Source organism: Kryptolebias marmoratus, linkage group LG13, assembly GCF_001649575.2.
Source record: "Kryptolebias marmoratus isolate JLee-2015 linkage group LG13, ASM164957v2, whole genome shotgun sequence".
NCBI classification, from domain to species: domain Eukaryota; kingdom Metazoa; phylum Chordata; class Actinopteri; order Cyprinodontiformes; family Rivulidae; genus Kryptolebias; species Kryptolebias marmoratus.
The window spans coordinates 20646084-20673495 of NC_051442.1; the positions used below are offsets into that span (position 1 = coordinate 20646084).

The 27412-nt window shown below is 41.2% G+C and overlaps 1 protein-coding gene across 1 annotated transcript in view; it reads right to left on the reverse strand.

Moving 5' to 3' along the window:
• zzef1 (zinc finger, ZZ-type with EF hand domain 1) overlaps positions 1 to 27412 on the reverse strand; it is a 46739-nt gene that overhangs the window by 18196 nt on the left and 1131 nt on the right. Inside the window, exons 2-39 of the mRNA XM_017412572.3 lie at positions 27245 to 27389; positions 26927 to 27121; positions 26598 to 26781; positions 26302 to 26501; positions 23478 to 23688; positions 23202 to 23318; positions 21654 to 21832; positions 19174 to 19272; positions 18988 to 19079; positions 18748 to 18893; positions 17995 to 18100; positions 16961 to 17179; positions 13947 to 14038; positions 13633 to 13853; positions 13375 to 13508; positions 13061 to 13131; positions 12861 to 12975; positions 12610 to 12775; positions 12392 to 12513; positions 12183 to 12305; positions 11312 to 11481; positions 11140 to 11221; positions 10847 to 11048; positions 9655 to 9797; positions 9333 to 9573; positions 9143 to 9222; positions 8961 to 9051; positions 8412 to 8880; positions 8127 to 8291; positions 3766 to 3885; positions 3492 to 3653; positions 3208 to 3340; positions 2658 to 2796; positions 2401 to 2566; positions 2054 to 2316; positions 657 to 829; positions 310 to 493; positions 63 to 226 (exon numbers count right to left, since the gene is read on the reverse strand). Of these exons, the coding sequence (XP_017268061.1) occupies positions 63 to 226; positions 310 to 493; positions 657 to 829; positions 2054 to 2316; positions 2401 to 2566; positions 2658 to 2796; positions 3208 to 3340; positions 3492 to 3653; positions 3766 to 3885; positions 8127 to 8291; positions 8412 to 8880; positions 8961 to 9051; positions 9143 to 9222; positions 9333 to 9573; positions 9655 to 9797; positions 10847 to 11048; positions 11140 to 11221; positions 11312 to 11481; positions 12183 to 12305; positions 12392 to 12513; positions 12610 to 12775; positions 12861 to 12975; positions 13061 to 13131; positions 13375 to 13508; positions 13633 to 13853; positions 13947 to 14038; positions 16961 to 17179; positions 17995 to 18100; positions 18748 to 18893; positions 18988 to 19079; positions 19174 to 19272; positions 21654 to 21832; positions 23202 to 23318; positions 23478 to 23688; positions 26302 to 26501; positions 26598 to 26781; positions 26927 to 27121; positions 27245 to 27389 (6084 nt within the window). The remainder of the gene's footprint in view (positions 1 to 62; positions 227 to 309; positions 494 to 656; positions 830 to 2053; positions 2317 to 2400; positions 2567 to 2657; positions 2797 to 3207; positions 3341 to 3491; positions 3654 to 3765; positions 3886 to 8126; positions 8292 to 8411; positions 8881 to 8960; positions 9052 to 9142; positions 9223 to 9332; positions 9574 to 9654; positions 9798 to 10846; positions 11049 to 11139; positions 11222 to 11311; positions 11482 to 12182; positions 12306 to 12391; positions 12514 to 12609; positions 12776 to 12860; positions 12976 to 13060; positions 13132 to 13374; positions 13509 to 13632; positions 13854 to 13946; positions 14039 to 16960; positions 17180 to 17994; positions 18101 to 18747; positions 18894 to 18987; positions 19080 to 19173; positions 19273 to 21653; positions 21833 to 23201; positions 23319 to 23477; positions 23689 to 26301; positions 26502 to 26597; positions 26782 to 26926; positions 27122 to 27244; positions 27390 to 27412) is intronic.

Here is a 27412-nt window from a genome sequence, read left to right on the forward strand (position 1 = left end):
GGATGTATTGATATGAAGGGTGGTCAGCTGCAAAATTGACATCCCCACCACAAACAGCTTACTGGTTTGGCTGGTGGGAGCATTGCAGCCAGAAGTCCCAGGATCCTCTCTCTGGAGCACTCTGAAAACACATGCTCCTGACGGGGAACCTGCGGCAGCCTTTCATCCATCTCCTTGGCAACATCAGATGCTGGAGAGTTTAGTGCTCCTGGCCCAGACTCCGAAGCTGTATAGTTAAAAAAACAAAAACAAACATTGATGCTGCTCAGAAACATAAAAGAATCTTCTCTGAGCTTGATGGAGACTTACTTCGGACCACAGGAGAAAGAGGGTCTTCGCTGGACACAGAAGGGGTCTGGCTGAGGCTGACAGAGTCTAAGGTGTCTTGGGTAACAAGATTCTTTTTCTCCCCCTCTCCTGAGGTTGGTGGAAGTGACAACTCTGGAGGAGAGTTCACATCTTTGGACTTTTTCTCTTTTCCTGCTGGTTTACTCTGTGGGTGAGAAGTTAACAGTTAAAATGCTGAAAATTGTCATCAGACTTCAATTAACCTCATAACTTGATGAATGCATTTAGGAATCTTTTGATATTTGTATAAATATCAGCTAAATCTTTTACTCATTAATTTATCCTCTGACAGCAGTAACAGTCCTGACCTTGTCCCTGGGAGATGATGGAGAGCAGATTGCCGCAGTACTACCGGGGAGTGAGGAGGTGTCGGTGGTCGGACTCAGCTCCTGAGAGGACTCAGGAGACACTGGACACAGCTCGCTCTCAGACGCCGAGTCATTGGAGGACAGCAGAGCAAGCAGGGTTGAAGAACGAAGACCTATGTGTGAGACAAAAGACAAAAAAAAACGACATTCTAATTGCTGTTTGCAGCAATTTTTTGTTGTTTAAATTTGGAAATTTAGTGTTATAATTAAAAAAATCAAAGAAAGCAGGCAATTTATATTTTTTCAAACCAAAACTGTATGTAAAGAAATAGTCATTATGGGAAACAGGTTTGTTGTTTATTTACTGACAGTTGCTTAAAAAATGTCTGTTTTCTGAATATGAAGATGGATCAATGGATCAAAATGTGAACGAACAAAAAAAGTCTCACCAGACTCAGTTCAGCACGGCTTGTTCACAGTTAGTTTGCAACAATACTAAAGATCTTTGACCAATGGAAAAATTATCACTAAAATCTGTTTTGAATAGTATCTAATCTTTGTGCTAAATGTGCCGATTGCCTCTGAATGTCATTAACAAATTTCGGTAACTGCAGGCTGCATTCTTTTTCCCACTGTTTTTCCCCCGCTCTTTTCGTTCTAGTTTGCAGTTGAACTTGTCTTTTTACACTTAGTCAAACTGAGCATTTTTAATGTCTAAACAAGCATAAAATGTGAATTTTGAGTCCGTTTCTTATCCATGTTTTCTCAGTTTCCGTATTCTAAGACTTTTCTTCATGTACTGTTCAGACATCTGTCAGGCAATGAGACAAATTAAAGTAAAGCAACAAACATTTTCTGCATCTACTCTACTAATAATGCTGATGACAGAGGCCAAAATTTCACCATTATTGTTGCTAATTTCGTTAAGAGACTTGCCACTGCTTTTGGCCTTCATTTTCAATTTCTTGTTACTTATTTTTGTTCACACGATCTTGCAACACAAATCAGTGGTTGTTAAAGGGACATGTTTGAGAAATTATGTATTTTTGTCTAGGCAAGAACAGGCAAAAACTCATTGATTAAAAAGAAGAAAACGTGAAGTGGTAAGAGCAGAAAACAAAAACGGATAATGACACAGACTTTTTCTAGCAGGAAATTATGGATTAATAAATCTTTAAAATAAATCTTGCTCATATCTTTTAGGTAACAATACACTTTGGTGCTAAATAGTGCTTGGATGATATTTGGGGGTGGCATGGCGAAGCAGTGGTTAGAGCTGACGCCTCACTCATGTGTGGGTTTTCTCCCAGCACTCCAGTTTCCAACTCAGCCACTAGATGTCATTAAATGCTACACTCTAACCCCCAAAGGTAAAGGTAAAGTAAGTTTAGACTTACCTTTGCCAGTCTGCCCTTTGAGCAAGCAGTCGGTGATGAGTTGGGAACAACGCGTCTGCAAAGCGGAGACCTGCTCCAAAGACTTGCTGTCCAAGCATTCTCCCTCCGTCTGCCTCTTGCTGATCAGCTCTGATGTATACAGGGCCAGAGCGGCGAACAGCAGCCACGAGTAGTTGTGGATGTAGGGCTGGATCAGGCGGTGGCGATCGCTGATTCGAATGGTCACCATTGGATACACAGTGATCCGATGAGTAGGCAAGTGACTAAAGATGAGAAAATAAAGGTTTAGTGAACAACTAGTAAACCACTGACTGATAAGTGTGTTTTACCAGGAATAAATGGGTTACCTGTCCGGATACTTCTTTGCATTGTAGCAACCGTAGCACAAATCAAAGTCCTCGCACACGTTACAGTTGATCCTGCTGCCTACAATGAGCCCCTGGCAGTGGTCGCAAGCATACTCCATGTTCACCATTTCATGATCGTCCTCGTGGCCTTCAGGCTTCGCTCCACCTGGTTACGGCACACACATTAGTACTTTTTTTAACCACTTTTTTTCCATTTTAAACTCAGGTCTAATTGGTCCTCCTGTGTATGAACTCACTAAGGAAGCAGGTCTTGCAGAGGTCCATATCCATGCACTGCAGACACCTATAGCGCTGCCAAGGTGCCATTCTCTCACAGCCATCACAGGAGATCACCACATTGAGCAGGTCACAATAGCGAGCAATGAACATGTGCATCTGTAATAGAACAGATGTAATTCTTGTAAGAATATTGTACTTTTATTATTTGTGTTTCCTGCCTCTGCCGAGCAGACCTTAACATAAAGTCCATCTTAATCTTCTTACAAATATTTACTTACATACATGTTAAAAGCAAACATATAGTTGTTAAAACGACTTTTTTTTCAAAACAATTTTCCTACAAAAATATATTGCAAAGAAAATTTTTTTCAGTGACAAAGCAGTAAGTTACAGGAGTAATTTGGTCTATTTTCAGGTTACACAGGGAAGAAAATGAACAGCAGAGCAACACTCAGGCCAGTCTGGTTAAATTATAAACACCATTTGTTTCCTCAGACAGCTCAGACACAAGACAGGAGAGCTGGTTTACTCAAAACACTTTAACATCTTTTATGGATCATAAAATACCTTTCTCCTGTCCTCCATTGACTCCTCTTCATCGATTTTATCATACCACTTCTCAAACATCCCATCCATGCACTCATCCATCCACTCCTGGTTCTTTTTGTAGTCTGCGATTTCATCCTCCTCTGTCCATTGGCTGAAGATGAATTTAAACCACAGAAATGATCAATCATCTCATATTACATCTCCTAATTGAAACCAGACTCATGATGCACCAGCAGAAAAGCCTACGGTGCATCCTATTTTATGTCGAGGGCCTTGTTATCAGGGATTGGACCTGGTGTTACCTGATGGCGATGTCATGAACGCTGATGTTCTCCTGGGACATGCTGAGCAGGAGGTCTGGGAGCTTGATGTTCAGGAAGAGGGGAAGATCCTGCACCTCCCAGTTCATGTCCAGGAGGTGCAACAAACAGGTCTGCACACAGGACAGGGCTAGCAGCAGAGCTCTGGAGATCAGAGACCAGGATCAGGTTATCTAATCATCTAATCACTGCTGCAACTACTTTTCAGCCTGTGGAGTTCTGAGTAAACAGGAGGAGTTAAAGGAGAACAGCTTACTTTTCATTTAGGTTGTTGAAACCCTGCACAGCCTCCATCAGCATGAGCACCAGCTGATGGTAGGAACGCCTCACCTCCTCTCCAAGTTTATGCCCACTGTCTGACAGCTGAGAGAAATAACTGAAAAACAAAATAAATTACTGAGCAGCTTCATGCTAGCATACAGCTTCGGAGAGCTTCTTGGTTACTTTTCCCTATTCTAAATGTGCCTGGAGCATGTAAACAGTTGAATCCGAAATGGTGAATACACAAACGTCTGGTTGAACCGAAAGTAAAGTTGGGTTGCTGCTACATGTTGAAAAGGGTGAGTAACATAAACAGATATTTGCTGTTTATGTTCTCGTGCATGTGCAGAACAGCTATTGACTGCAGCCATCTGTGGGGCACATGTGGGATTTCACACATTGCCATTTCCTATGAAATGCAAATAGAAGTGTCTGAAAATCTCCGCTCTGAGATCGGGGTTCAGAAAGATCCACTTTCAGAGGAAACAAGTGCTGATGTTGTGTACCTGAATGGCTGAACTGCAGAAAATCTACAGACTCAAAAACAGTAGTGTAAACAACCCCTTTATAACCAAGTAAGATCAACTTACTATTCTATTTGGTTAGTAATATGACACAGTTTGAAGTGGATATAGTCAAAGACAAAAAAAAAAAAAAAAAAAATCAGAGAAGGACTTCCATGAATAAAACAATTTCCTGTTCTCGGTGTGCACAGCTGAGGCAGCTAAGGTGAGAACTAGACTGTGATCAAACATATGAAGCTTCATACAGATTAGGTGTTTTATCTGCGAGTTAAAACAATTTTTATAACTGAAGTTTCATGATGAGAAGCCAAATTTTGAGGTCTAGCCACGCCCACATCCTGTCACCAAAACTGAAGCTTTACATAACTTTTGATCACCCATGAATTAGCAGGTATTAGTGTATTATAAGCCTGGCGGGGCGCCAGACTTTGGTGACCGGGCCGCCAGGCTAAGCTCCGCTTGTTTATTATAAATACATAATTTTTTATATACGTTTTTTTTTCCACCCGCACCCCCAAAACCGCTACCTTTATCTACCTCACCGCGCGAGGGTGCGCGCGCCAACAGTGACGCAATCGCATTGTCCCCGCCCCTGCGAGAAGGTCCCGCACGGTGTCACGTTGTGCACCTTTTATAACTTGGCGCGGACCGTGCACGCCGCGCTCCATTCATAATGGACAATTTTTGCTGCTCTAGCGGAGCTGGTTCACCTGTATCAGCGCAGAGCCCTGCGTGACTCTAATGAGCCCTGAGGCAGAGCCTCCTTCAGCTACCTGGAGTCAGCACGTTGTCAGAGCCACAGTAATAAACACTGAACGAGTGGGTTTGACCAACAATGCTTAGTTGAGCTAAAATTTCAGCGGGTGGCTTTACAAGACTGAATATGGTAAGCATGTTTTATGCTTAGTGAAAATATTATCCATGTTTACCAGTAAATTTATGCTATTAAATTGAGCATTAGATATGTTTTGTTGTTACATGTAGTGACCCAACATGCAACCTGTGCGACAAAAAGCACAGTACAGTATCTCTCTGTTTTTTAGAGTTCTGTTGTTATTCAATCCCTCCAGGATTTCGCGGGCATTTTTTGTGATTGTTGCGGGCTAAAATGCCTGATTTCGCGGGGCATTTCCCCAAAAGTTGCGATGAACAGTTGTGATTTTTTTTTTACTAAAATCAATAAAAAACTATAACTTTTAATATATAAACCAAAAATACTAGTTTTGTAAGATAATTACCAACAAACATTGACATTATGAAAAGGTGCTTTATTGAGACATTTGATAGCTTATAAACTGACATTCATGACCATTTCTGGATTGTCCCTCGACTGCAGCTTTCCTCACATGTTTTGCAGACACAAAGTGTTTGTCGATGGATGACTTGCGTTTATTTTTATGTTCAATGATTACACTGCAGGACGTGCAAAACAGCTTCCCCCCCCACTCTCGTGCAGCTGGGGAGGAAACTGTTTTGCGCGGTCCTTTGCTGAAATCTTTGTGGTCAAATGTGAAGCATTAGCGCACATTTTCTCTTTGGTCGCTGCTCCTGCATGCTCCCGGCATTCTGATGTTAACAGGATGTGACGTCATGTGTCTTCTTCGTGAGTTATTTGGGGTTATTTTGTATTCCACACTATACAAACCCACAAAGAAGAGACTAGACCGCAGAAACGGTGGCGAATCACTTTAGAAACGATAAATAAATGTTGGGTTAAAGTTGCTGTGTTTTGGACAAAGTTGCGATTTTGCGGGGTTTGGTTGATTTTGCGTTAATAGTTGCGATCGCAACATTGCGAAATCCTGGAGGGTCTGGTTATTCATTGGCCTGGAAGTGAGACTTGTGTTGGTGCCTTGTTTGCACTTTTTGATTAATGTAACTTAATTTATTTGTAAATGTGACCTAAATTAGGATACAAATTAGGTGCAATCAATTAGTATTTATTTTAATTGTATTTTTGTTTTAAAAAGTATTTCAAAAGTGCCTTTTTGTGAAACTAGTTTTACAGTATATCACATAATAAATAGCCATATTTTCAACTTTCCTGTCAACTTTAATCTTTTTTTTTTTTACTAAATCACAGTCGGCCGACGATTGGCCTGCGAATGGCAGCCTACCACCAGGCTTAGCCTCTTTTTTCGGGGAAACCCTGAATTAGGATCATGAGTTTACACTGGAGGTCTTAAGACTCAATTCAGGTTTTTTTTTTTTGCTGAGATCTGACTTATTTTTTTTGTGTGGTTGTTCACATAATAATTTAAATGCGAGCGTCATCAGACTCCAGTGTAAACAGTCAACGGTCTTGAAGTGACCAGCATGTGTGGAAGAAGACGTGACATCACACACAGCACAACGTGTTTCGAGTTGACAAAATTATCTGGGATGCTTGTTTTGTTCAGCGTTTTTACATTTGATCTTGCCACTTCCTGCCTACTCAGCACAGAATTGCACGTCTGGAACGGGAGTGACGTACTGAGAATAGAAAAAGGCAAACTCAAGTATCGATTCCATCACGTTAATATGGATACCAAATATGGCATGAATAATATCAACATTTGCATTGATCTGCATACACTTCATTGAAACAAAAATCAGATGAAATGCAGCATGACCATTCAGACTGAGGTCACTTCAAAAAACATCTGATATGCATTGAATTTAGTGCCATCTATGAAAGTAACCTGGGTCACAGATGGGTAAAAAAAGTCAGATTTGAGCCACTTTTGCATGCAGTGTTAACATAGCCTTGATTAAAGTCAACAGGTACAAAAGTCTAGGACAGGGGTGTCAAACCCAGTGATGCAAGGGGGCCAAAATTACAAAGTTGGTCCTAGCCAATCACGATCAATATTTATTAAAAATTACGTAAATTAACCTCTGTTTTAGATGTATTATGTCAAATCATTCATATAGAAATATCAATGACCTTCTCCCAGTTACAGATTAAACAGAATTTAGAGCAAACAAACTTTAATGAACACAGATAAATAGATCAAACTTCAAAAAACACGTCATTAGCTGTCATTTCTTACGCCACACTCAGCTTTTAAATGAATTTTTTAACATTAAAACAGATTTTTAAATAAGCCATCAACATAAACCTGATCATACAGAAATTAAAACTATATATTGTTGGCTTCTAAGTCACTGTCAAGAGAAAACACTAATAAGGCTCAGTTTTTTTAAACAAAATAAGAATCAGAGACCTGATCTGTCCCAGATTAGAGGGCCGGACCTAATGAAATCTAAACGTTATCTTGGGGGCCACATGAAATGTTACAGAGGGCCGGATTTGGCCCGCAGGCCTTGAGTTTGACATGTGTGGTCTAGGAGGACCATACACCATGTATAAAACATGCCATCTTTGATCCATGGTGGCGGACTTCCTGTTGGGTTTAGGCAATACATTCAAGAGACTTATTTGTGAATCTTGGGCTATAAAAAGTATGTACCATTTTTCAGATCATCTAGTGAAACTGTTTGGAGGGGCTGTTATAAATGTGATGTTAATGAGCAATTTTTAATATTTTTTAAATCCCTTGAAATGAGAATTTTCATCACACCTAATGTTTGTGAAAATTACATGACTTTTTCTGCATATTTACATTTTTACAAAAGGTATTTTGTTTGACATAAAAATAATAAATATATATTTTTTTTATTTCAAAAGGCCCTCTGCACCACCTTCTGTGCTTGGGTGTAGCGAGGAACTGAAAAGCTTTTCCCCCTCCTATAGTGAAATACGTAACCATTTTTCTCATGCGTTCGTCACTCAACATCCTGTTCTATGTCTAGAGACCACAAACACCCTTTACAAACTAAAAAGAAATACCTGGTGAAGTCTTTCTGACATGCCAGAAGTTCCTGCAGAAACAGGATGCAGGGAGGCTGGAAGAGGTGTGGCTGTCCCAGGGAATGTAAACACTGCTGAATCATCTCCAGCACCTTGCACACGCTCAGAGCCTGGGCTTTGCTAAGGGCCAGGGTGTGCAGAATGCTACAAAAAGAGAGAGAGAACAAAGGGAGACTGAATCCTTTATGTTGTGAATTATATCAATACAAACAGTGGGTCTGCCTCTCTTTGCGCAAACATTTAAAAAAACTAGGAATCTGTTACCTGGCTGTTGAGAGAGCCTGATCTTTCATGAAGTTTAGGATGTGTTTGATTATTGGATAGCGATCTTTGACAAAGGAGGTCATGCTTGGCTCTTCGATCGAGCGGAACGACAGAAGACGAAGGCGGGTCCGACTGAACGGAGCTTTACAGACAAAAGTAGAGGGTGAGGCTGGTTCAGCTGGCTGAGATGAGAGACTCTCTTGCCTGTTGTACTCCGATGAAGAGGAGTGTGTAACTTGAGTGCTGGGTGGCTGACTCTGTCCCAGCCTGGCATCCCCGGACTCATCAGGCCCTGCAGTCTGAGGGCTCGGGCAGGAGCTGGCCTGGAAGTCTGCCTCCGAGATTGAACCGGAGCGGAGGAGAGGAGCAAAGCAGCTCTCTGACGCTTTGAAAGAGTCACTGCCCTGACTCGGTTTTCCACAAGGAGCAAATCGAAACAGCAGGAGGCTCTTCTCAATGCACATCTCAGCTAAAAAAAAAGAAATGAAGCAATGAGCAAAATAACATTACCTGGTTGAGGTTCTGAACTCCATTATGTGTAGTCCTCACCTAGTGTGTCCATGGTAACCTCTTCGTGACTCCCTTCGTTATCGTCATGAACGTTCATTTTGCCAACAAGGTATCTCTGCTTCATCTCCAACTGATACAAAATAAAGACCCCAATAATGAATCAGAAATGCAATATGGAGTAGACAACTGATAGAAACATACATCATGTCAGCACCACTCACCATCCACGTTCTGATGCTGTCTGCCAGAGAATAAACCTGCACAAACTCCTCACTTAGACAGGAGCTGCAGTCTTGATTAACTACTCACACAGAAATGCAAAAGAGGACAAATCGGTCAGATAGACAACCCTTCAGAATAACCAGGACAAACATTTCTGCTCTGGGATGACTGATGACAGACGAGGATTACCGTAGGTCTTCAGGGCCTGGTTGAGGGATGGTGTGTGGTACACCATAACAGCCCAAATGGCATTCACAGCTTGGTCCGTCTTTGGCCCAGATGCTAACTCATTCCTCATTGGCTGCTTTCTGCAGGACTGCATGAGGGTCCTCATCAGTTCTGTTCTACTGTCTGTCAGTTCTTGGGAAGGGTTCCAACGTGCAAAATCCTCCAGGAAGACCAGTAACTCATCAAGAGTCCATGTATTTGTCTACAAAAGAAAAAATATCAAAACTTGTGAATGATTCTCATATATTCATATTAGGCAGACTTTTTATTTTTATTTTTCTACCTGGTTTGGGACTGTTTTAGTCTGATTAGCCTGATTAGTCTCTCGATTTTCATACAACCCATGTCGAAGGATGGGTTTCCACAGAGGGGAAGCCTGAACATGAGACACTTTTCCTGGTGGAAGCTCCTTTACTGTGCGGATCTCTGGAGAAGACAGCAAGCCACAAATATTAATATTTCAGTTGATTTTTTTTAAGAGGTACTCATTACAAAGTATGAAATCAAACATTGAACAGGTAATCCTGAACTATATCAAATGGTGCAGTTTGAAAGAGTTTATTCCTGCAGTTTTCCAGACATGCAGTTCTGAAATGGGGGTCCACAATTGATGTAAACAAAACACTCGACTAAGACTGCCAAAAACCACAACAACACAGCCAAACATCTATAAACTGTATAAGAAGTGTAAAAAGAATCAAGATCAAATGAAATGTTAACGCTGCTGCCGGTGGCTCATTGGTGTCGCCATGGTAACCACACACCTGTGTCTCTCACTTACTGACAAAACTCTCAATAAAGACAGGCAGAAACATGGACAAGAAAGTACGCCTTAGACAGTCAATGTGTAAAAAACTATAAGTCGTATTGAAAATATTTCAGAACTGTAAATAGAAGACTGCTATTTACAGAAGATTGCAGTTTAATTTTGATGTGTCTACAATGTTTTTATGCAAGTATGACATGTTGAAAAGACCCTGCACTTCCCGTTTTTAAGGGCAAATTCTGATCTTGATGTTTGGATGTGCGCATTCTGCACCATGAGGGGGATTTGAGATAAAACCGTAAAGTCCTACAGCAATGAGAGACACAGTGAGTGAAAGGAGTCAAACATGCCTACATTTTGAACAAAGTGTATATAAGGGGAAAGCTTGTTGGCGTTAGAGGAGTTTGTTTGCAAAGATTTTTACAGTTCAGCCAGCTCAAATGTTAGTGCGTGACCTAAGTTGATCACACATTTTATAGGTTAAATTTTTACCACTTGACAAAGTGCTTTTTGTTTATTGTGACACATTTACTGCTTATGAGTTTCCTTTATATGAAGCTTCTCCTTTTATTCCTTAAAATGTCTCAGCGTTTTATTTTATTTGGTTAATCAAAATAGTGATGTTATCAGCACATTGATTGCCATTTTGCAAAAAGAGGGATTACAATATTTTGCTGTGTAAATATTTAGTGCCTGCAGACAGTCTCACCGTAAGGGGACTTGAGTGCCAGGGTTCTGGATGCGAGGCGGCCCATGAGACGAGCCATGAGCAGCTGCAGGTCGGAAATCCAAGAAATGGTGATATCTGGCAGTCCCAGCGCTGTTACAGTGAACTTATAACCCCACTCGCTATTGATGTTATCAGAGTGGAAAAGGAATTGCAGCTGAGGGCCCGCATCAAATGTCACTTTCTGCAGGAGGGGAGGAGAGACAAACATGTGAAGGATTAAAAGTACCAGCAGCATACATACGATGATGACTGAGTGGTTTTCTATAGCTTACTTTTGGCCATTTCTCAGTGCCAACTTTCATATCATAGCGCACCTTCCCACCTCGGGAATCTGTGAACTCCAGATAATCATATCTGTGAAGACCAAGTGGAATGTTGAGTAAAATCCTCATAAATAACAATAAAAAAGAAAATAATTAAAATGCGTTAGACTGCACTGGTCACCTCTTTTCTGTCTCGCAGCGTTCGTCAAACTCCACCTCAAATAAGGTTGCGCCTGGACAGGCAAAGACGGTGGTCTCATGCCGGCTGTTCTCATAGTTGTGAGGGGACTCCATGTTCCATGTTCTTAGCACCACTGACTTCTGGGGTTGTTGCCAGCTCTCCTGATCCACCTTACAATCACATAGTGTCATTGTTACAAGTGAGAATACGCTGTAACAAAAGTAAAGTCAAAATAGAGAAACGTGGTGTAAAAACAAAATGCATCTCCTGAGAACCAGCTTTAACTGCAACAACTCTCAGCAGCCATTTTCTGTCTGACTAACAGGCTCTCACATCTTTCAGCACAAATTTTGGACCACTTTGCTTTACTGCATTTCTTCAGTTACTTGAAGTTTGCAGGACTTTGTTCTTGTCTGTAGTTTTGGAAAATATTTCTAACCACTGGACGGATTTTGATGAATCTCTCAGAAACTAATCGTTGCACGTATATCTACAACTGATTAACCTTTGGTGTCAATCCTATTCAAGATAGCCACCTTGTCAAACACAAAACTAGATATAACTTTAAATTTACAGATATTGTAGCTGAGAGTCTTTCACAACCCATACTTAGTGAACTAATACCTCTTGCAAGACCTTGCAATATCGCACGAGATTGCGCATTATAAGGTTTTACCAAAACAGCTAAAACTCTGTCCTTTCTCATCACGAGATGATCTTAATTTAAAACTCTGGCATGAAAGGAAGTGAGCGATTTGCCTTCCCTGAAGGAATGCTAGGTCTTTAATCGTTTCTGTTATAAAGCTCCTACAAAAGGAGAGGCACTGTAAAATTTACATTGTTGTGGTCTTTGTGTACGAGGAGAACTAACCTTAGAGAATATGTCTCTAGTGTCATTTGACAGGTTTTTAATAAGCTCAACCAAAGAGGAGAAACTCTTCAGCAGCACACTGTGGGGGATATCCAAAGAGCACAGCTCCAAGAGGTAAATCATCTGCCAGGAAAGAACAAAGGTTTGTTACAGCGATTCAGTAAAATCTGCTTGTAACTTTCAGCTTTCATAAGACAAGTTTACATTACCAGTTGTCTGAAGACGGTGACCAGGATGGAGCTGCCCAGTTTGTCTGTAATTTCAGCACTGGTGTACCTCTCCAACAAGGAACAGAGCACAGCTTTGATGTTTCCCAAGAACTGATCCACATCTAATGAAACAAACAATTTAACAGAGTTGATAACCACATTTATCTAACTGATAAACCACGTGATGTTTTAAACACTGAACCATCGACGAGTCTCACATTTTAAAAGGATGTCTCTGGCCAGCTCCAAAGCAGCGGGTGTGGCAGTGCCACCCTTGAGCTGCAGGTAGCACCAAAACAGCAGACTGCCCTGCAGAGCCCAGAACAAGGACAGCAACACGTTCCTGCTGGCACCACTGCTTTCATCCATCATCATAACGTCACACTGAAGGATGGGAGGCAGTTGACGAGAAACAAATTAGCAGAAAGGTAGAAAACATTTTATTTCGAAACAGAAAAGACAGATCCACCTCTCTTGCTGCCACCAGCAGCAGCGTCTCCATGACGGACAGTATCGGGCTGATGTCAAAGTTGGAGGGAGCTCCTTTAGGAGGCAGCAGGAGAAGGCCACTGGGATCCTGATTGCTGTTTGGCGATAACACAGCTGGCTGTCGAGATTTCTGACTATGTAAAAGAATTGAATGTGTTTTCATATCTACAGCATGCTTACCTGAAGTAATTACAAAGAGATTCGAACGTCACCTTCACTGACTCTGGCTGATCCTCGTCTGTAATATTTTTCTGCAAAATAGAACACCATTATGATCTCTGAGCTTGAATTAAAGTGTCTGTGCTGAAACTGCATTCAGGAATTTAGATAAAAATGAACATTAAAAAAAAAAAAAAACTTTTATAAACTGAACTATTCTACTAAAAATAATTTCACGTCAATTAACTATAAAGTCTATGTTGTCAGCAAAGCTTTAAACCGTTTAAAAAAAGCAGTTAAAATGATGGTAAGTTTTAAACAGTTGCAAATAATACCATCATGTTGAAGAGTCTGTCTCGTCTGTTAAGCTTATCAGGGAAGAACACAGCTGCTCCACTGAGAATGGCCTTCACAGCTTCCTTGTGCAAAGCTTTTTCCATTAACGTCTCGCCCTCTGGACCATCCACGACTGAGAAACACAGAAAAGAATTGACAAAGGCCACAAATGCCAATTAAAAACCATGCAGGGCAAAAGGAAAAATGAAGGTGGCAAACACAAACATGTTAGCAATGTCACTTTTACAGCTTCTTACTTTTACAAAGGTGGGTGTAGAGTTCAAACACAGCACCCAAAGAAGGACAAGAAGGCTCTTCACTGCTGGATGCTGAAGGACTGGCTGCTGCAGAGGCCCCTTTATCTGGCCCTCCACTCTCCTTGCTGTCCTGAGGTTCCAGTGGGTTGGGCAGCATGGGAAAACAATTCTGCATCAGCTGGAGAAGCAGCACTCTGCTCTTCATTGCCTCCTCCCCCTCACTGAAACAAAAAGATGCTAAGTTACAGCGCTAAACCATAATCAAGCCTGCACTGTAACTAAAATATTAAGTTTGGATAGAACAAGTGACTCACATCTCCCTGAGTTTACTGTAGAAGCTCCAGAAGAGGTTTAGACTGAGACCACTGAAGTCCAGAAGGTATTTCTGCTTCAACTGTGAAGCATCCTGCAGAAATAAACACAAATAACTGCTGAACGACGGTCTTCAACAATAAAACTGTTAACTTACACTGTCACTGATGTGAAGCTTTCTGTCACTAAGGCAACATCTCACTGCGGTTCAAACAACAAGTGCTGCAATGACTCCTATTCACCACAAGAGGGCACATTTGCCTATAATAACAAGTGACTAAAATTCAAAAATGGTTAAAAAAACAAAAACAACTGAACTTCTCTTCTATTCTTCAGCTACAGAACAGAAGTCCAGTTGTTTTTGTTTTTTTGAATTTACCATGTCCTGGGTGACTGAGAATCTACACCAGCAACAAGTAGCTAAAAATAAAAGTGAACGTGCAGAAAAATGTCAGAAACTGAAATTATATGTACTGTTTTGATACAGTGCAGGAGAATATTCGAACATAAAAAGCTATAGTGTGGTGCCAGTAGTATATAAATTTGACATATTTGTTTTCAGTCACAAAAAGGATGTCTGTAGTTCTCAAATGGGATGTGGTTTGGTATTAGTCTTTTAACCAAGGCATACAGTGGCGTAATTAAACTGGTTTTCTTGAACTACAACCTTGAGCAACTCCTCAGTTAAGAAAATCAAACGGGCAGTGTTCTTCAAATAACAAACTAGGCAAAAACCTATTTGAAATGGTATTTACAGGGACTTTGTTTTGGGGAGTTTGTCACAGATACAGTTTGTTCCCATTTCTTACACCTTCAGGTGCATCTACATAAAAACAAGTTCGCATCCATAAAACAGGATTTCTACACAAAGAACATGAATCCTAAAAAACTAATAGAAACCTGATCATTTTCTGAATAAGTCAGAATAACTATTTTAAATAAGCTGACTTATTAGTACATATAGATGCACCGTGAACACAACAAGACAACCCATCATTTGAATATGGTTTAGGCTTAAACTAAAATGTTTATAAAACCCAGTAATCAGATTTACTGTTGAGCTAACAGTTGAGCTTGACCACTACTTTGTTTATGCAAATTTACTGACATACAGTGGGAGTTTACTCAAAATGAACTAGAAAATTAACTTTTTTTCTACATATTTGAGACACAATGCTTAAATAGCAGAAAGACGTTAACAACAGCTATTGGAAATGAGTCGATTTTAAGGCATCAGAAATACACGCTGGACCAGCATACAGCGAGTTGTTCAAAGAGAAAAACAGAAACCTGTCTCTAAAAAAAACCCTATACAATACTTTAGGCACTTCAAAGACTTTTGGCCAATTGAAGACTTTTAAGTGATAAATTAGAAGCACCCAGAGAGTGCAAACCTCCACCAAGGCCATCGGGTCACTCATGCCATTGAACTCTGGTACAATCCAGATTGTGATACTGATCACTCAATCATCCATTATCTACCGTTTGTTCCAGAGTCAGGTCGTAGGGGCAGCAGCTTGAGCAGGGAAGCCCAGACATCTTTTTCCATAGCCACCTCTTCCAGGAGGCTTTCAAGGCATTCCCAGGCCAGCCGAGAGACAATGTCTCTCCAGCATGTCCTTTGTTTTCCCTGGGGTCTCCTTCCAAGTGGACGTGCACATAACACCTTCCTAGGGAGGGATCCAGGGTGCATCCTTATCAGATGTCTGAATCACCTCCACTGGATGTGAAGGAGCAGCGGCTCTACTCTGAATCCCTCCTGGATAACCGAACTTCTCTACCTATCTCTAAAGGCGAGCCCAGCTACTCTGTGGACAAAACTCAGCCTGTACCCAAGATCTCATTTTTTCAGTCACTATCTAAAGAACATGACCATAGGTGAGGGCAGGAATGTGGACCGACCGGTAAACAGAGAGCTTCCCCTTGCAGCTCATCTCCCTTTTCACCACAGTGGACCGGTACAGAGATACTGCAATACTGCAGAAGCTGCACCGATCTGCCTGTCAATCTCCCGCTCCATTCTTTCCTAACTCATGAACAAATCGGTGAGATACTTAAACTCCTCCACTTGAAGCAGCACCTCATTCACAACCAGATTTGGGTGGTGATCTGTATCCTCCTTTGTGAATAGCTACCTTATCGTGGTGGAGGAGTTTGCATTCCTGAATGAATGATCCTGGGAACAATTGCCCCCAGTAGGATCTCCCAAGGCAGACTTGTCCTAGGTGACAGGCCAGACAAAGAGCTGTTGAAAACCACTTGTACAGATATGAGACAGCGAGGAACTAGACGTCCCTCACCCGAACGTGGGTTACAGGGCCTAACCCTGGAGCCAGGCCTGGTGATCGGGCCTCTACTCATGGGGCCTGGTCGGGCTCGGCCTGAACGAGCTACATGGGTTTGCCTTTCTGTGCGCTCACCACTTGCAGGAGGGACCATTTGGGTCGGGTGCATAGTGCTATGGGCATCAGCCGAAGGTGGGGACCTTGGCGCTCTGACCCTAGCTTACCCTAGTTTTATTTTTTATACAGATCACCACTAAAATTTAATCACTTGTTTTCTGTGAAAACCCCAACATTTCCTAAAAATTTCATTAAAATCAGGCAGATGGACAGACAGACAAACCAACACTACTGAAAACATAACCTCACAATTAAATGCTTAATTTATCCCTACATAGGAACCTTGTATTACTCATTTTATCTAAATATGAGAAGAACTATAATAACTGCATAGTTCTAAATAAAGTTCCATTTTCTTGTATCGAACTAAATATGTTTAAAAAGGTGTTTTTTTCTGTTTAACACTTAAAAAAAGAAAAAGAACAAACTGCCACTATGCAACATAAACCGTGGGATATATGGAGACAGAAATTATTTTATCTTAATATTAAGGGTTGAGTTGATCTTATGAATATATACATATTAGGAAAAGGTAATAATGGCTCCTTCAGTCATAAAGGTTGCAGACTGCTGCACTAGTGGCACTTTAGATTACCCAGAAAGTGCTAGTTTACCATGTCTCGTGTAAGCTGCTGGATAAAGATCAAGGTCTTGTTTAGCAGACAAAGACCAGAGACGCCATCACGATCGGAGCTCTCTGCCTGTCCACTGAGGTCATCCAGGTCTCCCAGCCTCTCTGTTCCAGGGCACAAGTACCCGCTGAAGCTAAGGGTCTGCACACCAAGGCGCTCAGCCGAGTCCTTCCTGGTGCAGAGGAATTTCACCATCAGGAACTGAGAACACAGGAGATTAAAAGAAAGAGAGGTGTGGAGACTGTAGAAAGACAGCATATATTCAACTGTGAAACAATATGTAACAACTCTGATAGAAAAAAATAAATAAAAGGTGGTTCATACAGTGTCAGGGAACAGGTTAGATCAGAGGTCCCCAACCCCTGGGCCGCAGACCGGTACCGGTCCGTGGGTTATTTTGTACCGGGCCGCACAGAAAGAATAATTACCTTACAGTATTTGCGTTTTTTATTTTCTGAGTTAGAAGGACATTTATTTTGAAAAATTCTCTCCACTACATCCGTCTATGACTGACTCTTGATGCGTGTCAAAACGCTTATCTAGGTCAGGTGATACGTTACCTCTAAAAACAAACCCACAAGCAGCAAAATGAGTAAAAAACAAACAACTCTTGAAGCCCTAGATGGGACCGTATGGTTACTGAGAAACAGTCTCAGGGCTCCACTGATTCAGTGTTATGGTGAGTTGGATTCTTTGTGCACTTTATATTTGTGGTGTCTCTTATTTTGAAAGGCATGTTTAAACACAGAGAACATCAGGGGGAGGAGAGGCTGTTATTCATGTTGATAACGCACTACCAGGACGCAGCTAACAAAGCTGCGAGGACACGTTGGATTTATGTTTATTATGTTTTAAAAAAATACCCCGTTTTCATGCTGGTCGTATCATTTTATTTTGTTGTATTTATCCGCCGCACCTTTAAAGGCCGGTCGGTGAAAATACTGTCTGATAATGAACCGGTCCGTGGAGCTAAAAAGATTGGGGACCGCTAGGTTAGATGGATGTAGTAGAGTTACCTTGGCAATGCGACACTGCTGCAGCTTGATCTCCACATAATTCAAGTCTTCTTCAAGTTCAAACCAGCCAATCGGTTCGTCCTCAGTCTGTGGTGAACTCCTCACACTGCAGGTCACACGATGGAGAGGTTTGGAAGAAAAAACAAACAAACACATTCATCACCGAGACTGACCACCACAGAGAAGACAAAATACAAATTACAGGCCTAGCTTTCCTTGAGGTACTGAATGTCACCCACTGCTTTTCATGCCACAGTTTCAAATTAGGATCATCTTATGTTGAGAAATTATGGAATTGTAGCTGTTTTGGTCAAACCTTGAAAATCTCATGTGATATTGCATGCTTTACTCTGAATCACTGTCAGCTACTACCACACCAAATATTAGCTTAATATCTGTAGAATTGGCTGAGGTATTGCAATTTTTGTGTTAGCTGGCTGTGGCGGCCATCCTAAATTGGGTTGATTTCAAAACTTAATCAGCTGTAGATGTACATGCAATGATTACTTTCTGAGAGATTTGTTCAGATCTGTCCACTGGTTCATGAGAAATTTTACTAATGCTACAAATAAACACACACACACACACACACGGGCATAAGCATTTTCACCTTCATTAAATAGACTACAATAAATCTTTCTGTATCAGAATGCTCAGTTTGTTAAATGTTACACTACTTAAACTATGTGCTAATATTTTTCAACTTTATTTGTTTCATCACAAAAGCTGAAAAAATTATGAAGGAATCCTTACCTGTCTTTGACAAACTCTTTGTAGTCCTTGTAAGTCCATGCGTCATACTTTTTGAATCTTCTGAAATGTTTTTCGGCATCAAAAGGGTCGTCCTCCACGTATGCAAACACCAAGCCACATCTTGCTCCAATGGCTCCTTTTCGCACCTTATCACGTAAAAGCAAAAAGGGTTTCTTGTTTAGAAAAGCTTGGGTTATCAGATTAATCAATTAAATTATGATCTGAATTGTGGTATCTTACTTTGATCTTCATCTGAATGACCTGGAAGTTGCTCTGGTCCTCTGTCGACAGGATCACGGTGGCTTTCCTCCTTCCGCTTTCTGTGAGAAAACCTGGAAAAAATACAAATGTAAAGTAACGTGTGACAGTGTGTTTATAGTGTAGAGAAACTAAAAAAAAGTCAGCTGTGGCGAGTTCGAGTCGTACCATCTCCAGTGGAAGACTCTGTGAGCATGTTCTCCGGTCCTGATTTCTCATCTTTACTCTTTACATCACAGGCCAGCATGTGAAGCTGAATGGGCTTTCCTGTAACCAGTAAAAGCATTCTCAGTTATAGGAAAAATCAAAAACTTGATTAAAGATGCATCAGACAGAGGAGTTCTAACCCATGATTTTCTGTCCTGTATAATAAGAACTTCCCTCTCTGGGAGCCTCATGTACAAAGGGTGCGTACGCTTTTTTTTCCCCCTCCCTCTTCTTTTTAAACACAAAACTTCAGATGTATCAGTAATGAACGAATCGAGGAAATGTGCACATTAGAAGATATTACAAATGGATCAGTGCAAAGAGACAGGGAGGACTTTCTGGCCCATGATGATGACTGGCTCATCAGTCAGTTTAGGTTTTCCAAGGACAGCCTTGTTGAAACTGTGGTCAGAGCTGCGGCCAGTCTTGGAGCGCGACACAGGAAGGAGCCATGTGCTGCCTGGGATTCACACTGGGATTCACAGCAACAGGGGCATTTCAGAGAGGGCTGACAGACCGATAGGGAGTGTACCAGTCGACCCAGAGCCGAGTCATACCAGATGTGTGGGACGGAATTATCCGTTTGTAAGTCATGTGTTAAGGTTGGGCGACATGTAAAATTTTTTTCAACCGATATTTGTCAGTCCAACAAATGACGATGGGCAATATATTCGTGCAGGTGACATCTGGACTTTTTTTTTTGTCATCTCAAACGGCACGAAAATATTTGTGCATACTGGCCACAAGCACGCCTTCGGAACGTGTCTTCAGCACCGCTGGTAATGTTAACAACCTGCGCACCCTGCTGAAACACGATACAGTGAACATGATTGGTTTTTTGTCAAATAATTTATAAGCTCTTTCTGGAAGGAATAGTTACCTTTTATCTTCTTGTTCAGATTCTGAGACATTGTAGTTGTTAGAAATATTCAGTCATTTATTTAGTCTGTATGTGCCAAATCGCTCAGTAGAAGATTAAAACCTGTGGCGAAGATTTTTTTTTTTATGGAAGCACGCGTTTTCTGCTGGAGGAGTTCATTTTTATTGTTTAGTTTTTGTTTAATTTTATATTTGTCGTTTCACACTTAAGGCCCCCACATACTCTGGCGTACTGTGCATACTCCGTGAGCCACACGGACTCCGGCGGATTGTCCGCTGATGGTTGAGACTTCATACTTGAGCGTACAGATTGCCTAAAATTCTCCCGTGACAAATTTCGCTTGCCTCTTAGCTTTAAAAAACAAAACAAAAGAAAAGAAAAGGTGCCTTTAGCCCTGTTTCTTCAGCCACCGCACACCTGTCAGTGCTGCACAGAGAGCGGGAGTCGCGCTGCGCATCACAGAGTTTGTAAGACAGAAACACTAAAACTATGTTATACTGGTTTTAAAAAGCCTGTCTTCATTTCCCTTCCCACCACTGTGGTTATTGTTCAAATAAACGTGTTTTCTGAACACACGCTACTCTTTTTTTCTGTTATAAGTTTGAGCAAATAAATCAGCGCTGTACTTGGTGGCACACGGGANGTGAAATGGTTTTTTTAACACTAAAGTGAGATGTTTCCACCCAGGTCAGTCTAAACTGAGACTTGTGAAGCAATCATATGGGCAGAAAAAAAAATTAAAATAAATAAAATAAAATTGCTTTTAAAAAAAAACGATTGTCGAATGGCTCAGCTTATTGTCGATGGTCAATAAATTCGTCCAATCGCCCAACCTTATTATGTATATAAAAGCCACATAATACAGCTGAACAGGTCAACATTAAAACACAATTTGTACTAGAGATGGTTTTCCTAATGTAATTACTGCTATCAACTGCACATTCAGTGCTCTGCAAGCCGTATCACAGGATGAATATGCTTATGTTAAGATGAAGTGACGTGCAACATAACCAACATTGTGGCGAGGTGGCCTAGTTCAACGCACGATTCATGCGTGAAGTTTGAAATGCCTCAGCCTCATTCTTTTCCTTGGAACACTTCTAGATTCATTTACAAGAACAGTGTGTGTGATCCATGCAAGTGGTGGCTACAATTAACAGATCAGTCTGATTTTCCACATAAACTGCAACACTTCCAATGTGATCTGCTTTCACTGATAGGTGTAGACATGATTTTTGATTGTGCAGAGGGAAGAATCTCACATGCAGGGCATATTTGTATTTATTTGCATATTTAAATGGAGACAATTCAAAGGGAGGTGTCTGGTGTTCCTTTGTGTGCGCTCAGTTCAAAATTGATTGGGACGAACAAAGGAGATGTGCTTATATTCATGCATATACACCATTTTACACATCTGGATTTGTTTGTGCGTTTACAGTTTTCTCAGTTTAACAATTGAACACCATGCTTCAGCAGAAAATTCATTCAAGTGTCTGTACATGAGGCCCCTGCTCTTTACTTTCAAATGTGAATGAGAATGAAGGAGAATGGATCTGCCTACCGTTACGATAGAGAAGCCGCAGCCTAACAGCAGCCATAGAGACGATGAGCGAGGAGGCCTTGTACTTGGTCTGAAAATGTTCACTGATGCAGGACAGGGCCTGGAGAATTTTTGACACGCTGCCTCTGGCCAGGGCAAAGGCTAGGAGGGTCATTTCTGCATCAGGACTCACGCAGCAGCTACACAGAAACAAATGAACATAGTGAGGTGATAGAGCACTACTTATAATAAATGAAAATGTGGGGCAAGTATTTTTTGGACAAGCATATTATCATATCCGATCCTATGTGTACCCAGATAGGCCAACATTTCTGCAGATCAGTCATAATGCAAGGTCAATACTGTCATGTGCAGACTGAAAACAGCTTGCACTGTTTGTACCAACCATGAAGTTTGTTTAAAAGACTTAATTTTTCAGCCAGGATGGATAGAAAAAAAACAGACAAACGCAAAATTTTCATGGGCTCTGTAGAAGGTTCATCGACAGTTAACATCTTACCTGTTGTAGACAGCTTCTTGAACAGCCCTAGTTTGAAACAACAACGTTTACATCTGACAGAACTGAGGAGCTAACGACTAGTCCAGGGGTGGGCAATCCTGGTCGTCAGTCATGCATGTTTTACTTGTTTCCCTGCTCCAACACACCTGATTCAATATTAAAATACCTCTTCATGTTCTGCAGAAGCCTGTTGATCACCCATTGATTCAAATTAGGTGTGTTGGAGCAGAGAAACAAGTAAAACATGCAGGATAGTGGCATATGAGGACTAGGATTGCCCACAACTTGACTAGTCTGAACATAGTCAAAACCAAAGTGGATTGCTGCCGTCTTAAAACAATTCAAATCTCCAAAATTTTGTAGCATTTCATGCACATGCTATTCAACAAACATTTACACCACTGTCAATTTAGCTTTACATAATTTAGCTAGTTATTTGTGAGCACAAGTAGTGTCAGAGGAAGCTAGCTGTAACACTTCCTGTGAAGCCTGGGTCACTTCTTGCAGGTATATCAGAATATTATTGTCAAAGTAATCGTGTAATGCAAAACTGACACAAAGATTGGAGTTGATTTAAGATGGCAGCAATCTGCTTTAGAAGTGAGTCTGCTGAGATTATCTATTATTTAGTCATCAATATGGTCTAAGCAGACTCACTTCCAAAGTGGATTTCAGTCTTTACTCAGCTCCATTCTTCAAAATTTCATAGTGATTTATGTGAACGCTATTTTCCAAACCTAAACACTGCTGTTGATTTCATATTATACAATTTTGGCAGAAATGTTATGATAATCTTGCAAAAGGTGGTAAGAATCTACTTTGGTCTTGGCCGAGTTCGGACTAGCTGTTAGCTCATCAGTCCTGTCAGCCGTAAGCTCTGTTCCTCCAAACTGAGGTCGTTCAACAGGTAAGATATTAATTGTTCATAATAGGAGTTGAAAACTAAGAAAAAATAAATCTTAAGGTGAATATGGGTCACAATGTAAAGTGTTGGCTGTCTTCTAAATGTCACTCTGTCTGCTTTCTGTGCAGCAGTGCTGCCAGCTTACTCTGCTATCCTGAGAAGAAATCCATCCACCTCCTCCAGGATGTTCAGAGAGAAGAACTTGGGGAACTCGGTGGATGATGGAGTTAGAGACAACGGAGGCATATGCTGTAAGGCTTTCCTAGGAGGGAAACAGCACAAAGAAACTTTAAAACTCAAGCACTGAATAAAGTTTCATCTCGAAGTCAGCAGGATAGGAGCTGAAACTTCATAATGGTAACAAATAGGGCTGCATTTGTTGTCCATCCTAATATGTCAATTCACAGGGGCCGTGTCTTACTGTGTGCTCTGAAGGACCGTCTGAGCCAGAGCAGGGTTCGTCTCCATAGACGCCGTGACCAAAGAGGTGAGGAGAGACAGGTACCAGATGGCCGAAGCATCCGAAACAGACACCTCTTTACTCTTGGTAATCTGATAGCCCAGGGTCTTCAAACCATGAATCCGCGTGTCACAACCGTCGCTCAGGCATTGCCTAATGTTGATTTGAACATCTGAGATTTGTTGAGGGGATAGCACAGTTAGCTCAATGATAGAATACACCAAAGACAAATCCTAAAACAGACCTACGCAAAACAAATTACATCTAATAACCCACTACGACCTGATGCGACCTTTTGAATTCTGGAACAACAAGTTACAAACGTCTTTAAGACAAACTATTAGATAGAGTTGCAAAATACACGGATGAACACAAGAACAAGGTTAATCATTTACAATAAAAGACAACATTGTCCTCCCAATAAAATGTTAATGTTTTCTTTCTGGTTTCCTCAAAGTTGGCAAAACAAAATGTTACAAGGGAAACCTTCAAGTTTTCCAGATTATCATCAGGTTTTTAAACAAAAAGATTTTAGGCAGGTGTGTGGAAAATGCCGTAGAGTAAAAATGCTTTCACAAATATAAAGTAAACAAACAAAACAACAACAAAAAAATTGAAGGAAATCACTTGGCATTCAAAACAGCATTAACGCTTATTAGTTCAAGGGTTCTGTAGGATGGGAGGTGTTTTATTAACCACTGATACCAAACAAATACTAATAGTTATCATTTTCAACAACTGAGACAGAAGCAGCTGTAGGCGGCTTAAAACTGGGTGAGGAACAGCCAAACTCTGTGACCAAGGGGAGGGTGTGGAGGACAGTTTCATGTCAGATCAGACATCATGACACGGCTGAGCTCAGCAACGAGAGACAAGGTGGGTCCACTACATCAGTAAGGTCTCTCCAGAACAAATATTTCAAAGCAGACTGAGGTTTCAAGAAGTTTCATGACACAAAATAAACATGCAAAGCTGAGGATTGTAGATGCAGTGGTCAGCCAAAGTAATTTGGTGAAGAATGAAAGACACTGAAATCTGAAGATGTTCAGCAGTGCCACCAGCTGAGAACCTGTCAGAAACCAGTGCGACACAAGCATACCCATCTACTGTCTGGAGAAGTCAAATCTCTGACATGAAAAATAAGCGGCTTAACTATACATGAAATGACAGCTGAAGTGAGGAGTCGAAGTTTAAAATGTTTGGCTGTAGAAGAGGGCAGTTTGGTCACCGAAGGGCCAATGAGTGTCTACAGGATACAGTGAAGCATGATGAGAAGTTCCCTGCAACTCTGGGGCTGTGTTTCCAAAACTGGGCTGTGCCAGGATTAAAGGTGTCTTCAACGCTCATTATTAAAATAAGTAACCATTGTAAAACACCGTCAGGGAGGCATCTGATTCCAGTTTTTATTCTACAGCAGGACAGCCACCTCCAAACATACAGCCCAGCATCATTAAGAACTATCTTCAGCGTAAAGAACAAAGACTCCAGGAAGTGATGCTATGAGCCACACAGAGCCCTGATCTCAACAACATGGAGTTTGTCTGGAATTACATGATTTGAGCCAGCCTGTATCCACAGTGGTTCTCCAAGATGTTTGGAACAACTTATCTGTGGTGTTCCTTCAAAAACTGTACAAGTGTACCAAGAACTGATGCTGTTATGAAGGCAAAGGGTAGCTCCATCAATAAATGATGCTTCAGACTCAGCGTCTGTAATTTGTAAAGTTACATTTTAAAAACAATTACAATTTGTAGTTACGGGAACGTTCCAACTTCCACACCTGCCTAAAACTTTTGTGCAGCGCTTAAGCTCGTAGCAAAGGGTAAGCTGGCGAGTTTCAAGCATCTCCTGTCAAATGAGATTCTCAAAATGCAAAGAGTTCGTTGTCTGAACGTCCTCAGATTAAAACCGATTAAGGAGCTGAAACTGAAATCCGATAAGTATTTAGGCATCACTATCGATCAACACAAAGGCTTGTCTCTAAGCTGAGATATTAAATTAGTTTCTTTTTATGAATAACCCTTGTTTCTCGTTACAGGTGAGGAAACGTTTGGTTTCTTCTATGTCTTTTTTGCTTTTATTAGATTATCTCAATTTACTTTTTAAGAATGCACCATAAGATGCTGAATACCATTTATCTTTGTGCTTTGCATTTTATTACTGGCCATAGAAATCGTACACATCACTGTTTTCTGTGTGTTGCAGTTAAATGGCTGTCCTTGTCTGTCTGCAGACTTTCCTATTGGTTGGTTTTCATATACAACTGTCTTCTTGAGCTGGTACCTTCTTATCTGTGTGTTTATACGTGTAAATACCACAAACAGAACAACCTACACTTTCATGATATTTTACAAATGTCTGTTCCCAGAGTCAGAACAGAATTAGGAAACAAACTTAAAACGAAAGCTACTGAATATGCCGCCGCCGATTCCTGGAATCATTTTCAAAAGAACTTGAAATGATCAGACATGGTTACCCTGAGGAAGTTTAAAATTATTTTAAAGGAGAGAAAGAATAGTTCTCTTGTTGCCTTGTAAAACCTGTTGTAATTTTATTGTTATGTAATGTATTTGTTTAATGTGAAGGTGAACTACAGGAATTACAATTAAGTCTAAAATGTTGCACTGAAAATATCAATACAATGAGCAACACTCATCTCCAAGTAACTACGGTTTGTTTCAGACTAATGACAAAGCAAACTTGTCAAAACGCATCAGTGGAAGGACCCAAAGCCTCAAGACAAATTAACCATTCAATATATAAAGAGCTAAAGCTAAGGACTCACAGGGGTGGGAGATGTTGGTGTTCTCCAACAGAGCTACGTAGCCTGTGACGTTGCTGGGGATGCGAATGTCCCTGATCTCCTGCAGGGAGCATCGGTTTTTCCCTACAGACACCGAGACCAGCTGAGGCATGTAGCTGTGGTCATTGGAAGCCACGGCAATGGCCAGCCGTCTCAAGACCACGTTTGGTTTCATTTTTAGTCTGGGAAGAGAGGAAAGGAAAACTGTAATGAAAACGCGGACGAATAATTTAAGGATGACACAAAGACGTTGGTCAGCTGCGCAGTCAGGTTTTGACCTTATCCAGTGTGAGCGAGCGCTGCCGTCCGACTGCCAGAAAGACGAAGTTTCCCCGTTTGTCATCTTGTAGACGTCAGCAACATTGGAGGAAGCCTCAATTGAGCTGTAGCACTGTGTAACCACCTTTACTTTATCTACATCCGGATCACGGTCCAGCTCTGCCCTGTACTGGATATCTAAATCTGAAAGAGACCGACCCAGATGAGGACAAGTGTTGCAAAGTTGTGTGGCAGCAGAAGACTGACGCATTCCTAAAGCTCCGTTCGGCGCTGGCACGCGTTTAAAAACTTTAAAAGGGACGTTGGAAACCTCTTTTCTGGTTCTCACCTTTCTCCTTCTGCAAAATGACCTCCAAGAAGTCCTGGACCACGCTGGACCTCATGGTGCAGATGCTGTTGTAGCCCTCTAAAATGGGGAAAGGAATGGCACTGCTGGGAATACGATTTCTGTGCAAGAATTTAAGGATCTTAGAGGCGTGCGCTCCTAATCTGTCTTTGCTCCTGGAGAATATGTCGACAAAACCTGTGGAAAAAAACCCCCAAAAACAATTCAAGTAAGAAAATCAAAAAGTTTTTGTCGGGTCACGTGCACTTGTCCATATAATCTTGCGCCGATAAGCGAAGATAGACAAATTTCTAATCTGACCAGGTGTTAGGGAGCAGGCCTGGAGCTGTCTTATCACATGACTCAGCTCTCCCTGTAGAACAGCTCCATTGGAGTTCTTAAGAGCAATCAGCATGCTCTCTGTGTCCACCACTCCATCCCCCTCTGCATCAAACTGTCCAAAGGCCTGAGATAGAGAACACAGACAGA